Source organism: Pogoniulus pusillus, chromosome 8, assembly GCF_015220805.1.
Source record: "Pogoniulus pusillus isolate bPogPus1 chromosome 8, bPogPus1.pri, whole genome shotgun sequence".
Lineage (NCBI taxonomy): Eukaryota > Metazoa > Chordata > Aves > Piciformes > Lybiidae > Pogoniulus > Pogoniulus pusillus.
Genome location: NC_087271.1, coordinates 33,845,952 through 33,859,876, shown reverse-complemented (window position 1 = coordinate 33,859,876; position 13,925 = coordinate 33,845,952). Strand labels below are relative to the sequence as shown.

Here is a 13,925-nt window from a genome sequence, read left to right as displayed (position 1 = left end):
CTTATGTTCAAGGTGAGTTTGGAGAATCAGCTGCGGCTGGGGGGGGGGAGGTAGAAAGCAGAAGGTTTAGACAGCAGGTAAGGGAGTTGCTCTTTGGCTGCCTAACACTTTTCTCCTTAATCTATGTTTGTGTTCTCGTTTTTAACCCATCTCAGCAAGCCTGTGAGTGCAGTAGATATCACCATTGTTTCCTTTTCACAGCCTATAATTTAATTCTTCTCACCAAAATATTCCAGCTAGCTTGAAACTCGCACACCCACCTCTTTACACATGCTCATTCCCACCTGCTGAGTGCCTTTTTGGGGTCTTTGGGAGGAAGGCCACCTTCCTCAGTCTGATGTACCTTTTATCCACCTGGCATCAGTTGTGGGTCACGTTCTTGGCTGGAGTCTCTGATGTTCTCATCTTTTAACACGGTATTCTTCTGCGTGAGCGTGTTTCAAGACCCTCTCAAGCTTCCTCCACCTGCTTTGTGTTTATCTGATTGATGACGCTTTGTGTCGGTGCTCGCCCAGTTGATGCTTTAACTGGTTTCCTACACTATGTTCTCTCTCCCTTTTCCCGTATCACAGCCAGAGCGTTTTACACCGTCATACATGGGAGTTTGTGTCTTGTCATAACATGGTTTTACGTGACCAGCGCCCTGGGGTTTGATCTCAGGGCACCCTTCACCCTCTCCCACTATGGACGAGTGCACGTCCCTCACCGCACGGCGTGGCAGCTGCTCCTGCCGCTGCGCTTCTCGGCACGCTGCACCGCACTGCTCGTTTTCCGGCAGCGCCTGGAACGCGGCTATCGGCGGCTCCCCGCGTCCGCCCCCCGGCGCTCAGACGCCCCTCCGCGCCACGCTCTCCTGAGCCACGCCCTCCCGAGCCGCGCCCCTCCGCGCCACGCCCTCCCGCGCCACGCCCTCCCGCGCCGCGTCCCTCAGCCCTGCTTAGCGTGGCCGGAAGGGGCGGGCACGGCAAGGCTGGCAAGATGGTGGCCACCAGGCGCATGGCGGCCCAGCGCCGGGAGCGAGAGACCGGGGGCGGGAAAGGGAGCGGTAGCCCCTGCGGGACCGCTCCCGCCGACGCTTCGGAGGTGAGCGGAGCCGGGAGCCGGGGAGTGCGGGCAGCCTGGAAGGCACCCGCTCTAGGGAGCGGCAGCCATCTTCGGACGCACACGCGGCCTCGCCGTGGGGCACGGTGTGTGCCGCGGGTGGGCGGCGGAGTCTGCCGATTCCGCGGAGCTCGGTGGTGGCTGCAGTGTGGACTGTGGGTAGCGGCGTGCCCGCCTGCCGCGCCTCCCTGCCGGTGCCGCAGCCGCGCTGTGCCGCAGCCGCTCTGCAGGGCCCCTCGGGCTGATGTCGGATCTGGAGCTGCAGCGCTGGCAGCGCCTTTCCTTCGCGGAGCTGGCAGCCGGTTTGCCTTGTTAAACCTTTTCATTCTGGGAGCTAAAGCTTGGGGTTTCGGGCGTGCTGGTTTGGTGATCCGGTTGGGGATTTGGGGGTTTTTTGGTTTGGTATGGCTTGGGGTTTTGGTGCGGGATTTTCTCTTGTTGGGTTTTTGCACTGCAGTTGTTCTAGCGCTTCTTGGCAGGTTTTCTGCTGCACGGGCAAATGCTTGCCTAAATACTGATCGTTTAGGTGCTGTGATTTATGCTGATCTGTCGTTGTTTTGAGTTTTGGGATGGTCCTGCTGTTCCCAAGCATTATTTTCTTTCCAAAATTTAGGAATTGTCTTTCAGGTAACTTAAAAGCATCTTTAAAGAAAAGGTTTTATACGTAGTGCTGTGGTTGCCATGAGGGCGATCTCTGCCTTAAACTGCTAACACTGGTTAAGGAAAGCATCGAGGGGCAGATTCTGCCACTTGCTAGGCTTCAGCATTTTATATCCGAGCAAATCCTCATCAGTTTCTGAGCACCTTTTCTGGAGTTGCTTCCCATGATACTTGCCATAACTTCTAGAACGAGATCGTTGTTTAAGAAGAGCATGCTGATTTATATTTCTGAATGGATGTGTGTTTCTTCTCTTGCCTTGACCAAGAGGAGATGAATAAGCAAGGGATGATTTGTTAACGCTTTTCCCACATAGATATGTGATATGTTATCAGCTTGAGTAGATGTGTTTGAAAAGATTAGTGATTCATATAGCATCCTTCATATGAAGTGTTGTGATGGTTTGGGTGTTCCCCCCCCTCCAATTTAGAAATCACCCAGACTAGTCTCAGCCGGCTCTGGGAATATAAATGAAGCTATTTATTTACAGCTGGCACAATATACAAGCAGATATTTACAGTATATACAGTTACATACAGAAATATACAAGGTAAAAATAATACAGAAGCACAACTCCCCTCCCAGAAACCTGAGTCCCCAGGAGGGGCTCTCAACCACCCCTGCACCTTCCCCCTGCCCCTCTCAACCTTACCCCAGTCCTAAAGAAGAAAAGAGGTTCAGCCAAGAGGTTAAGAAGCAAAGGTGAGTGGAAGGTGAGGTTAGGGAGCTGCAGCTCAGTCAGAAGCCCAAAGCAGAGTGTGACAAAAATGGCGAGAGTGTTATCTAATCTTTTCTTCTTCAGCAAGACTCTGAGGGAAGTAGACATCACCATTGTTTTCCTTTCACAGCCTATGATCTAGTTCTTTTCACCAAAACATTCTAGCTAGCTTCAAACTAGCACAAGCATACTTCATCTGTCAGTGTCACTCTTTCTTAACTCCTTTTCTAGATGGCATCCGATGAATTGAATACTTCTGTATCTGTAAGGATGACTACAAGAAGAACAGCTAAATCAATTTGTAAGCCAGAGGTAGTTCAGGAATCTCAGTTTGAAGAACTGGAACGTGCAGAAACAAGGTCAAATGTCAGTGATAGCTTAGAGGTGGAAATGACTGGAAATGACAACACAGCCCTTCGTTCCACACAGCCAGTTCCTGAATCACAAGCTGATGGGGATGTGTCAGAAACAGAATCCAACTGCTCTGCCGTGTCTGGTCTTCAGACACCACTGTATGTAAGAGTAACAAGAAGAAGACAGATTGTAATTCCTTATCAACCAGATTATTCTGGCAAAAAAACCCGTGACAGAACAGCTTTTCTAAATAAGTTAAAAAGAATTCCAGATGAAGATGATGTCTCTGAAGCTGAGTCTTGTTCCTCTGCCGTTTCTGGTGTCCAAATGCCTAATGCTACCAGAAGTACAAGAAGTAGGCAAAGCAAAAAGAAACTTCAGCCATATACAGTTCATGAAGACCAGAGTGAAGACATTTCTGATGCAGAGTCATACTTAAGTACTCATTTGGAACCATGTGTCATTACCAAGCGAATTACGAGGAGCATGCAAATGAAATCACAAGCAGAAAATAGTAAGACTGAAAAAGAAAGCAGAGTTGTTTCAGAAGATGAAGATTTAATTAAGGACACCATTAAATCTGAGCTAGTAATAATTTCGGATTCTAGACCTGCTGCTGAACTTGTTCCTGACACAGAAGGTGCCTCTGGCACTGAGGATGATAATAAAGAATCCAGTTCACTTAAAAGCAAATGTTTTTCAGAATCTGCTGATGCAAGCCAGAGCGAGGAAGTGAAAAAGGAGGTTTTGAATGATGTGACACCCAGCAGTCTTAGAAAAATGAGAGGAAATAACACTGAATCACCTGGGAAAAAATCAATTAAAAAAAGACATTCTGCTGGGGGACATGATTCAGGGGAAGCATGCAGCCAAATACAAGGAGAACACTGTAGGGTACTTGTGAGTGAGGGGGAATCTGAGCATATGGATCTTTCTTTGGCTGATTGCTTGAGTCCCAAGGAATTTTTAGAATCTGAGGGGCAAGTAAAACTAAGCAAAAGTAAAAAAATTCCAGAATGCAAGAAAGCAGATGTTGAGGCTGATGCACAGCAATCTTTCACCCATGCTGATAAATTACGAAAGGGTAAGCGGAGCAGTGCAGTCATCAGTCCCCAAAAGGACATAGTTGTTGCACAGAGAGCTGATAGCCTTGGTAGATGCAGCACGCTTCAGATTGATGTGGTCAGTGATGAAGAACAAACAGGAGAGCAAGTGGAATCTTTGTCCCAAAGCAGGGAAATATCAAGCCACAGAGATGATTCTCTTGCCTTGTTTCTGAGCGAAGATAAGACTGATGAATCTGAAAGTAATGGTGAGGCAGACATAGGTATAGTTGAAGAGAGTCCATGTTATAAAGAGGCAAATAACAGGACTCCTTCCCACAAAAAATCTCCAAAACCAAGTTCACTGCATCCTGAAGAGCTTTTTGTAATTGATACTGAGCCTGGCATGAGTTCCAGCCGTAAGTACTATCTGGACCAAGATAGCGATGCTGAAAGTAAGCAACCTGAAGAATGTGAGGAACATGAAGAGTCTTCAGATTTGGAAGAGGCTGACGAGGAATTGGTAGACGAAGATGAGAAAGATGAAGACGACAGTTTGTTGGAAACTAAGCTTGATGTGTAAGTATCTTTCTGGGATTAAGTCAAGAGTTTTTAATTCAAACATATGCTTAGCATTTGTACATTAAGTGCTAAATGATGTGGAATAAATGAGGGAGTAGTTTAATCACATAAGTTCTACTGCCATGGAAAGTGGGGTTGCAGAGACTGTAGAACAAGTACAGTCTGTGAATGGAGGATGCAGGTGTTTTCAGTTTGTAGCAGAACAAAACTCTTTAACATATTGAGGCATCCAGAGGGCTTGTATATCTTCAGCCATAATATGAAACTGAGTGAAACTGGTGGTGCTGGCTTCATTGCTTATTCAGGTCACAGTTTTCTTAATTACTGATTTTTTTAATTTGTTCTTAATATAAATATCAAAAATCCAGTAATTTAATTACACATTCCCTAATTGGATCATCCTTTTAAATCTTACACAGTTTGATACACTTCTTTGGTTTTGGTTCTTGTGTCTGTGGGATGGTGGTACTTCAAGTGAGATCAACCCAGCACAGAATCATAGAATAACTCTTGAACTCTTCTAGTTGGGCTATTGCTAAATCCTTTTATATATGTAATAATCTTTAATAGTAATAATAATAATAAGTCTATTTAGGTTGGATGAATAAGTCATAACCTAAAAACCTTAAGGTAGGTCAGAAGAGTTGCAAAAAAACTTAGCCAATTATTTAATGCAAAGGCATTATGAAGATTACTCAGAGTTCATTGAACACTTGTGAAGGGCTTGTATTAACAGGTGATCAAGTTACAACAAATGTATGTTGTACTGCTTTAGCTGTCACTGTATTTCTCCATAATACTTAATAGCTTTTAAACATTCTTCTCATCAAAAACTTCCATTTTAGGATATAGTCCTTTGGCCAAAAGAAGTATGGAGGGGGAAAAAGTGACATACCCTAGCTTTGAAATGTTTAATAATGATGTTTCTAGTATTGGTACACAGACAAGGACTGAAATCATAGCATCAACCAGGCTGGAAGAGACCAAGATCATCCAGTCCAACCTATCACCCAGTCCTGTCCAGTCAACTAGACCATGGCACTAAGTGCCTCAGCCAGGTTTTTTTGAATGCCTCCAGGGACAGTGACTCCACCACCTCCCTGGGCAGCCCATTCCAATGGCAAATCACTCTGGGAATAACTTCCTCCTAACATCCAGCCTCTACCTCCCCCTGCATAACTCGAGACTGCGTCCCATTGTTCTGTTGCTGGTTGCCTGGGAGAAGAGTTTCCTCGTGCTTTTCACTAAAAGCTGACAACATTTTTACCACCCATATGCTTGTGTTTTTTTCTTTACCAAGCTTCTCAATATTTAGAATAAGGATGCTGGTTGTGAGTTCTTTTGGTAAGGTTAAGCAAATTAAGAATTCTTTTCTAGAAGAGTGGTATCTAAGATAAGAATACAATATTAGTTGAAAGATTTGTTGAATTGGTTCCCCAGACACTGTTCTTTTAATAAGTCTTCATCTAATGATATGGTTATTTTTCTCTGTTTGTTTTACTCAGAGAACAGTAGAAGGTTTAGCTGCATGTTTGTTACTATCATCTAATCATTAAGTATTTCTCTTTTAGTTTACATCTTTCCAGCAAGATAGACCCTGGTTTGAATATGAAGAAGCTTGGAGGTTTATATATTAGTTTTGATGCAAAAACCCAGAAGCCTAAATCCAGTGTAATTAAACAACTGAAGGAGAAAAAGAAGGACCCGGTAATGTGTTTACAATTATGCAGTTACCTAAAGTAACACAAAAATGTCAGTTTAATAAGGTTGGTTTTCTTTCTTTTAAATAAGCATCCTGGTTTATGGTTTGCTGAGAAATTCCATTCTTTTTTCATCAAAGTGAGGGTTTATATTTGGTTTAAATGTTAAGAATTGAAATACATCTGACAATTCAGAAACTGAAAAGCAGTGCAAATACCAGCATTACCTTGTAAAATACTCTAAAGCTGATTATGCTTGTAGTTTTGCCTGATAGTATAAAAGCTGAAGGTCTCCTAATGAGAAACTCTAGTTCATAGCAAGAAAGAATATCAGTAAATAAAGTTCTCTACTCTCCCTGATGTAGAGTCATAGAATAGAATCATAGAATCAGTCAGGGTTGGAAGGGACCACAAGGATCATCTAGTTCCAACCCCCTTGCCATTGTCAGGGGCACCCTCCCCTAGATAAGGCTGCCCAGAACCTCATCCAGCCTGGCCTTAAACACCTCCAGGCATGGGGCCTCAACCACCTCCCTGAGCAATCCATTCCAAGCTCTTACCACTCTCATGATCAACTTCCTCCTCACCTCCAGCCTGAACCTACCCATATCCAGCTTTGCTCCATTCCCCCATGTCCTGTCACTCCCTGACAGCCTAAAAAGTCCCTCCCCAGCTTTTTTGTAGGCCCCCTTCAGATCCTGGAAGGCCACAAGAAGAGCCTCCTCTTCTGCAGACTTAACAGCCCCAACTCTTTCACTCTGTCCTTGTAACAGAGGTGCTCCAGCCCTCTGATCAGCCTCGTGGCCCTTCTCTGGACATGCTCCAGCATCTCCACATCCTTAATTAATGTATTTAGTAGCTCTATTTCAAAAGCACACTTCCAGATACAGCGTTGTCCAAAATTCTGTTTTGAAGATCCCTACTGCTTTTGTTGTGGACCATAGAAGCTTAAGTATTATATTGTAGTGCTTGCTCAGTTTCCATGTGATCGATTTAGTGGGTTTGGTAAATGAGGTTAAACAGTGAGAGGACTATCTAATCTTGACAAAAATTCTTACAGCTCTTGCAGAAGAGTATAATAACTCCAGATTTTGAAAGAAAGGAGTGTGTCCCACCCTTCAGGGAATCCCTTCGCCAGCTGAAGAAACAGCGAAGAGTAAGTAAAGGGCTGATAATGCCTCAAATTACAAAACAAATCTTGGTGTAAAGCCCCATGCTGGAAATATGCTTATGCAGGCCTGTGATGGTTTGAGTGTTACACACCCCCTCACATTTAATAAAATCACCCTGACTAGACTCAGCAGCTGGAAATTAAAGAAATGAAGCTATGTTTACAGCTTAGCACAATACACAAGCAGATATTTACAATCTATACAGCTATAGACGGAAATAGACAAGTTAAAAAGTAATACAGAAACACAACAGCCCTCCCAGAAACCAGAGTCCTCAGGAGGGGCCCTCAACCACCCTTCCACCTTCTTCCCACCTCTCTACCTTACCCCAGACTTTGCCTTGCGTTCAAGGTGAGTTTGGAGGATCGGCCAGGGGGGTTAGGAAGCAGAAGGATTAGTCACACAGACTGCAGGTTTGAGAGAGAGGAGTGCAGCCCAAAGCCAGAGAGCAAACTCTGTGTTGTCTATGTTTGTGTTCTTGTTTTCATACATCTCAGCAAGCCTATGAGTGCAGTAACCATCACCATTGTTTCCTTTTCATGGCCTATAATTCTTCTCACCAAAATATCCCAGCTAGGCTCAAACTAGCACAAGGCCTTACTGGAGGTGGATGAACTGAAGTTATTGATTTCCACCCTGTGCAAAGCCATCCTTTAGTCACCAGGAGAGTGAACTGAAAGATAATGGGCTTGGATAATACAAATCTGTCATTAATAGAGTGTTGATAACCTTCTTGTAAGCATCATAAAATACATTTTTTTTAAGGTACAGTTATGTTCTAAATGCCTTATCAATCCTTTGGGTGGAAGAGTATCCAGATTTAGCCCATCCCGGTTGCCAAGTACAAATTTATCACTTTTGGTGTTGCATCCTAGGCGGAGCGAGAGAAAACAACAGGTGATGGTTGGTTTGGTATGAAAGCCCCAGAAATCACAAATGAACTGAAAAATGACCTTAAAGTTTTGAAGATGAGAGCTTCATTGGACCCTAAGCATTTTTACAAGAAGAATGATAGAGATGGTCTGCCCAAGTACTTCCAGGTAAATAAGATGGCATTGTCCTGCTAAAGTTTTGAACAGCTGTTCTTATTTTATTCCCTGCCTGTTTTGTAGGTTGACTCTACATTGATTTAATTTTGTAGCTTAACTGTTGGAGTGGCTGGAGAGCAGCCAAACAGAGAGGGGTCTGGGGGTGCTGATTGATACCCACCTGAACATGAGCCAGCAGTGTGCCCAGGTGGCCAAGAGAGCCAGTGGCATCCTGGCCTGCATCAGGAATGGTGTGGTCAGCAGGAGCAGGGAGGTCATTCTGCCTCTGTACTCTGCACTGCTTAGACCACACCTTGAGTACTGTGTTCAGTTCTGGGCCCTCCAGTTTAGGAGGGACACTGAGATGCTTGAGCGTGTCCAGAGAAGGGTGACGAGGCTGGGGAGAGGCCTTGAGCACAGCCCTACGAGGAGAGGCTGAGGGAGCTGGGATTGGTTAGCCTGGAGAAGAGGAGGCTCAGAGGTGACCTTATTGCTGTCTACAACTACCTGAGGGGTGGTTGTGGCCAGGAGGAGGTTGCTCTCTTCTCTCAGGTGGCCAGCACCAGAACGAGAGGACACAGCCTCAGGCTGCGCCAGGGGAGATTTAGGCTGGAGGTGAGGAGAAAGTTCTTCCCTGAGAGAGTCATTGGACACTGGAATGGGCTGCCCGGGGAGGTGGTGGAGTCGCCGTCCCTGGGGCTGTTCAAGGCAGGATTGGACATGGCACTTGGTGCCATGGTCTAGCCTTGAGCTCTGTGGTAAAGGGTTGGACTTGATGATCTGTGAGGTCTCTTCCAATCCTAATAATACTGTGATAATGTGATACTGTTAAAGTATTTTGATTACTTCACTGCGGTTTACAACTGCCTACTCCTGAGTATGTGTATATGCTGGGGTTTTTCAGTTTCAGCTGATTTCATAGTAATGAACAAATACTTAATTCATATATTGAACCCTTGCTGGGCTAGATCTTCACTGCTTTTGAAAGTATTGCCATTTTTTTAAACAAATATGTAGAAAATAATGAATGTTTGGGTTTTTTTCATTAGCTTGTGCAGTTTGAATGGAGACAGCTAGCTTTGTGTTCATTCAGAATTGCTGCTGCTGTAGCTCTCAGCTTTCAAGTGGCTAGCAGAAATAGAGTAATTACTGCCAAAACTGTAAAAACAGGTTTCTGACTGCTTGCACCTGTTTGAATAGTTAGCATGCTTGAAGAAGCTATTTTGAGGTATGAAAACACTACTGCTTCACTCAAAAAGATGGGGTCTTATATGTTTAGGAGGGGGTTCTTCAGGGGGAGAGTGATTTGCCATTGGGGTGGGCTGCCCAGGGAGATGGTGTAGTCACTGTCCCTGGAGGTGTTTAGGAGGGGACTGGATGAGGCACTTACTGCTGTGGTCTGGTTGATTGGATCAGGCTGAACTGGGTGATGTTGGTTGGATAGGTTGCACTGGATGGATAGGTTGGATGGGTTGGACTGGATGGTCTCTTCCAGCCTGGTTGATTCTGTGAGACTGCGCCAGGGCAGGTTTAGTCTGGATGTTAGGAAGAAATTCTTCACAGAAAGAGTGATTGCCCATTGGAATGGGCTGCCCAGGGAGGTGGTGGAGTCACCATTCCTTGAGGTGTTTAAAAGGAGGCTGGATGAGGCAAATAGTGCCATGGTTTAATTAATTGGAAGAGTTAGGTGATAGGTTGGACTCGATGATCTCAGAGGTCTTTTCCAACCTGGTTAATTCTGTGATTCTGTGACTCAGGAGTTTTGCACAAGTCCATTTTCACTATGTAACTATGTGATCAATGTATCTCTGGTTCTAACCTGAATGATAACTGGCTAGCATGCTAGTTGGAAAAAACATGATGCATTCCAGAACAAAGCCCTTGTAGTAGAGCTGGATGAACTGCTGTGTAGCCGTCTAGAGACAGGAAAGAGTTCCTACAGTCCTAAGGGGTTTGTTTCCCTCCTTGGAAATATGTTTAAAAGTTAAGAATGGGATTTCTCTTATTCATAAAAGCACTGCTGCAACAATCCAGTGTTGAAAACTGTACAGTCTTAAAGGTCAGATTATTATGCATACAAGGCTTTACTTAATTCTTTTGTTATTTGGCACTTTCTTAAGATCCCAGTCTGATCTTCTCTGTAGGTGACTTTACACTTTTCACTGAGGATTAAAAAGAAAAGGAAGGAAAAAAAAACCCACAAAACTACCAAACCTAAGTAACTAACATCTTGCTGTGCAGTTAACAATATTTCCCCCTCTGTTTTCTAGGTTGGAACTGTGGTCGATTCTCCCATAGACTTCTACCACAGTCGAATCCCTAAGAAACAAAGGAAGAGAACAATTGTTGAAGAGCTGCTCGCAGATTCTGAATTTAGAAGGTATTTAAAAGCAGTTTTGTAATTCTAATGTCCTGTGTAAGAGAAGACTATTTTTAACATTATTTTTTGTTGGGTTTATTCAGCTTATATGGGGTTTTTTTGGATGTTTCACATCTTTTTAGTGTGTTTTAGCACTTTAGCAGCAATGCCATTGAGAAGATCGAAAGACAAGAGGATAACTGGACTGAGACAGTATAATTTTTTTCTTCTGCATGAGAAGGTTTTTATCTAACTCAGGTCACTGCTATTGTGGCTACTCTTAATATCATAGGATGTTAGGGATTGGAAGGAATGTTTAGAGATCATCTAGTGCAACCCCCCCTACCAAAGCAGGATCACCTAGGGGAAGCCACACAGGAATGCATCCAGGTGGGTTTTGAAAGTCTCCAGAGAAGACTTCACAACGTCTCTGAGTAGCCTGTTCAGTGAAGTTTCTCCTCGTGTTGAGGTGGGAATCTGTGTTCCAGCTTGTACCTCTTGTTCCTTATCACAAAGCATCGCCAGAAAAGAGACCATCACCTTCATCCTGACACCCACCCCTCAGATATTTGTAAACATGAATGAGCTTCCCCCTCAGCCTTCTTCTCTCTGCCATTCCTCTTAGGAGATATGTTGAGGTCCCTGAATCATCCTTGCAGTTCTCTCTCCAGTAATTCCCATCTCTCTTGAACTGGAGAGCCTAAAACTGGATACAGTGTGCTGGGTATTCACATCAGGGCAGAGTAGAGGGGGAAGAGAACTTCCTTACTGCTGGGCACACTTTTCTTGATGCACCCCCAACACATGTCAGTGTTTAAGAGAGACTCTATCAGCCCTTTTTTGGTTCACTTCGGTAATAAGTGCTCAGGCTTAAACCAAAATCCAAGGGCTCTGAATGAGTGGTAGACACCTATGTATGAACAGGGATGTTTTGTTATTTGAAAGACTAGTTTTTCTTGGCATAATGGATAGAAAAATGCTAACTGCAATTCTGTGAAAGCTGATAGCATTTTATTTCATAACTCTGTCACCTGTCATGGGAATCAAAATCCCACTAGAAGTCTTATTTGAAGGTTATGATTTAACTCATTACCATTTGCTTAACATAAAATTTCTGGACCAGATCCCTTAGTTGGTCCATTCTGGTACTGTTCATTACATGATTTTAATCTGCACTTACTTTTTTCTCATAATGACATGTTTTCTTGGAAGCAGTAGATGGCTTAGGAATATAAAGTTAATGTTATCAGGCTTGTACATTAATTACTAATGTTGGGAAGGAAAGTTAGTACAGCTATTTCTTAACTAGTTTTCTTGCTTGATCTGGTTTATAAGGTATTTATTAGAGGCTATTTTAAAATTAATTAAAATGTGTTCAGTTAATTGATACTGTGGCTAATTAACATCTTTAACCAGATACTTTAGCATTAGTGCAGATATTGGTCAGGTTTCAGTGTTGCAATTAAAAGCCTTGGTACTTTTCAGTGTGCAGTGATCCATTGTGGATCATTGGTGCATAAGAATCTGTAGTCCAGGAATGTAAGAAGATAGCAATTCATGTTCAGTGAGTATATCCTGTTCATCATTTAGTGTTAATGTCATGTCAGTTTTCAGTCTTAATTAGACTCATTATCTTGAGATTGCTGAGAAGGCAGTATAAAAATGGCTGTAATTTGTCCATAATATTGTCTAAATTTGAGTCTTTCCACTATAAGCAGTAGTAGTATTTCAGCAAACTGTCCAAAATGTGGTTGCATATGCAATGAATCCCCCCCAGTTATGTTAAAAGTAATGATTCTTCAATGAAATATACTTCCCAACTAAATTTACCTGCATCTCCCATTAATCCTAGTGTGGGTTTCCCTTTACCAATGCATAAGTATACAAAACTTAGGAAACGTGACACGGAAAAGGCGAGAGAACTCAGTTTGACAAATTATATATGTAGACTACTTTCCATGTTACCTTTTCCTCAACTTTGGTTTGCCATGCTTAAAAGTAAATTATCTATTTTGTTCAGATATAATAAAAAGAAGTATCAGGAGATCATGAGTGAAAAAGCAGCTTTTGCAGCAGGGAAGAGAAAGCGGAAGATGAAGAAATTTCGCAATTAAGACTTGAAGAAAAGCAACAAGCTGGAGCAACTTACTTGTTATAAAGCTTTTTCACAAAATGCTTTGGTTGTGGTGTTTTTTTCTTTAAGAAATTGAGGCTGCAGTGATAATTTGATAGGGAGCTTATTCAAATTATCAGATGCCTAAAATTATTTTGGATTTTAAAATTACTTTCTTCCCAAATTCATGGTTATGGAAAAAGATAATGATATGAAACCTTATTGTTAAATCTAAGCACAAAATCCACCCTTGTCCACCTTTATGGTCTTTTAAGGCTTCACTTTTTACACCAATGAATTAGTAAATTCAGTTTAAAGTTATGTGTTGAATTCACCTTGGCACCTGTTATTTGCTAGAACTGTTTTTCCCTCATCTTGTCAGAGGTGCTGTGTTCTGTAATAGAAGATACTGAGAAGTAGTTTGGTTGTAAAGAGTTTTATTTCAACATTGACCATAACAAGAGTGAGAATGTCCTGGAATTCAGCATATGCACATACATTTTTTTATATATATATATATATATATATATATATATATATATAAAAATAAGTATATATAATATTTATATTATAAACAATACAGACAATTTATAATTAAATATAAAATAATATGGTATTATACAATATAAAACAATAAAGGTATATTATTATATAAAGATTTCTTTTTATTTATAAAGTTTTACTATCCAGGTAGGTGACAGCTTTTAATATTCTCCTCCATTTGAGAATTGCCAAACCATTCTGAAAGTAACTTGGCAGTGGTGTAGTGTGCAGATTGTGTAGCTGACTTGGAATAATTCTTGAGGGAAATAAAGTTTGGCTGCAATAATGGAACCACAGATGGCATCAGTTTGGTTCCCTTGTAGTGACAGTTGATAATCTTTTGTGATTGTCAGAAATATTGTGGGTTGGATATTAATGGCTTCATTATATTGCTGTTACAGGCAGGATAACTCAGTTATTGCACTTGGGCAGCAGAGAAAACAGATAATAGAAGTAATACTGTTGATACATTGGTTTAGATGGATTGGATGAGAAGATTTAGATGCTGTTATCAGTGGTGGTGTTTTCTTTATCATATGAACACTGAATTTTAA

General features: G+C 42.4%; 1 protein-coding gene across 1 annotated transcript; it reads left to right on the top strand.

The window, feature by feature from the left end:
• Positions 1 to 940: 940 nt before the first annotated feature.
• On the top strand, positions 941 to 12,888 carry DNTTIP2 (deoxynucleotidyltransferase terminal interacting protein 2). Its single transcript, XM_064148042.1, has 7 exons — positions 941 to 1,083; positions 2,709 to 4,453; positions 6,028 to 6,163; positions 7,217 to 7,312; positions 8,204 to 8,368; positions 10,627 to 10,736; positions 12,736 to 12,888. The coding sequence occupies exons 1-7, from the start codon at positions 979 to 981 to the stop codon at positions 12,827 to 12,829; spliced, it is 2,451 nt and encodes an 816-aa protein (XP_064004112.1). The 5' UTR covers positions 941 to 978; the 3' UTR covers positions 12,830 to 12,888.
• The last annotated feature ends 1,037 nt before the right edge of the window (positions 12,889 to 13,925 follow it).

Excerpts from the sequence above, each read along its gene's own strand:
- DNTTIP2 (XM_064148042.1), top strand. The coding sequence starts at position 979 with ATGGTGGCCACCAGGCGCATGGCGGCCCAGCGCCGGGAGCGAGAGACC. Across the intron at positions 1,084-2,708 it reads CTCCCGCCGACGCTTCGGAG|ATGGCATCCGATGAATTGAA; the intron begins GTGAGCGGAGCC and ends CTCCTTTTCTAG. Across the intron at positions 6,164-7,216 it reads AGGAGAAAAAGAAGGACCCG|CTCTTGCAGAAGAGTATAAT; the intron begins GTAATGTGTTTA and ends AAATTCTTACAG.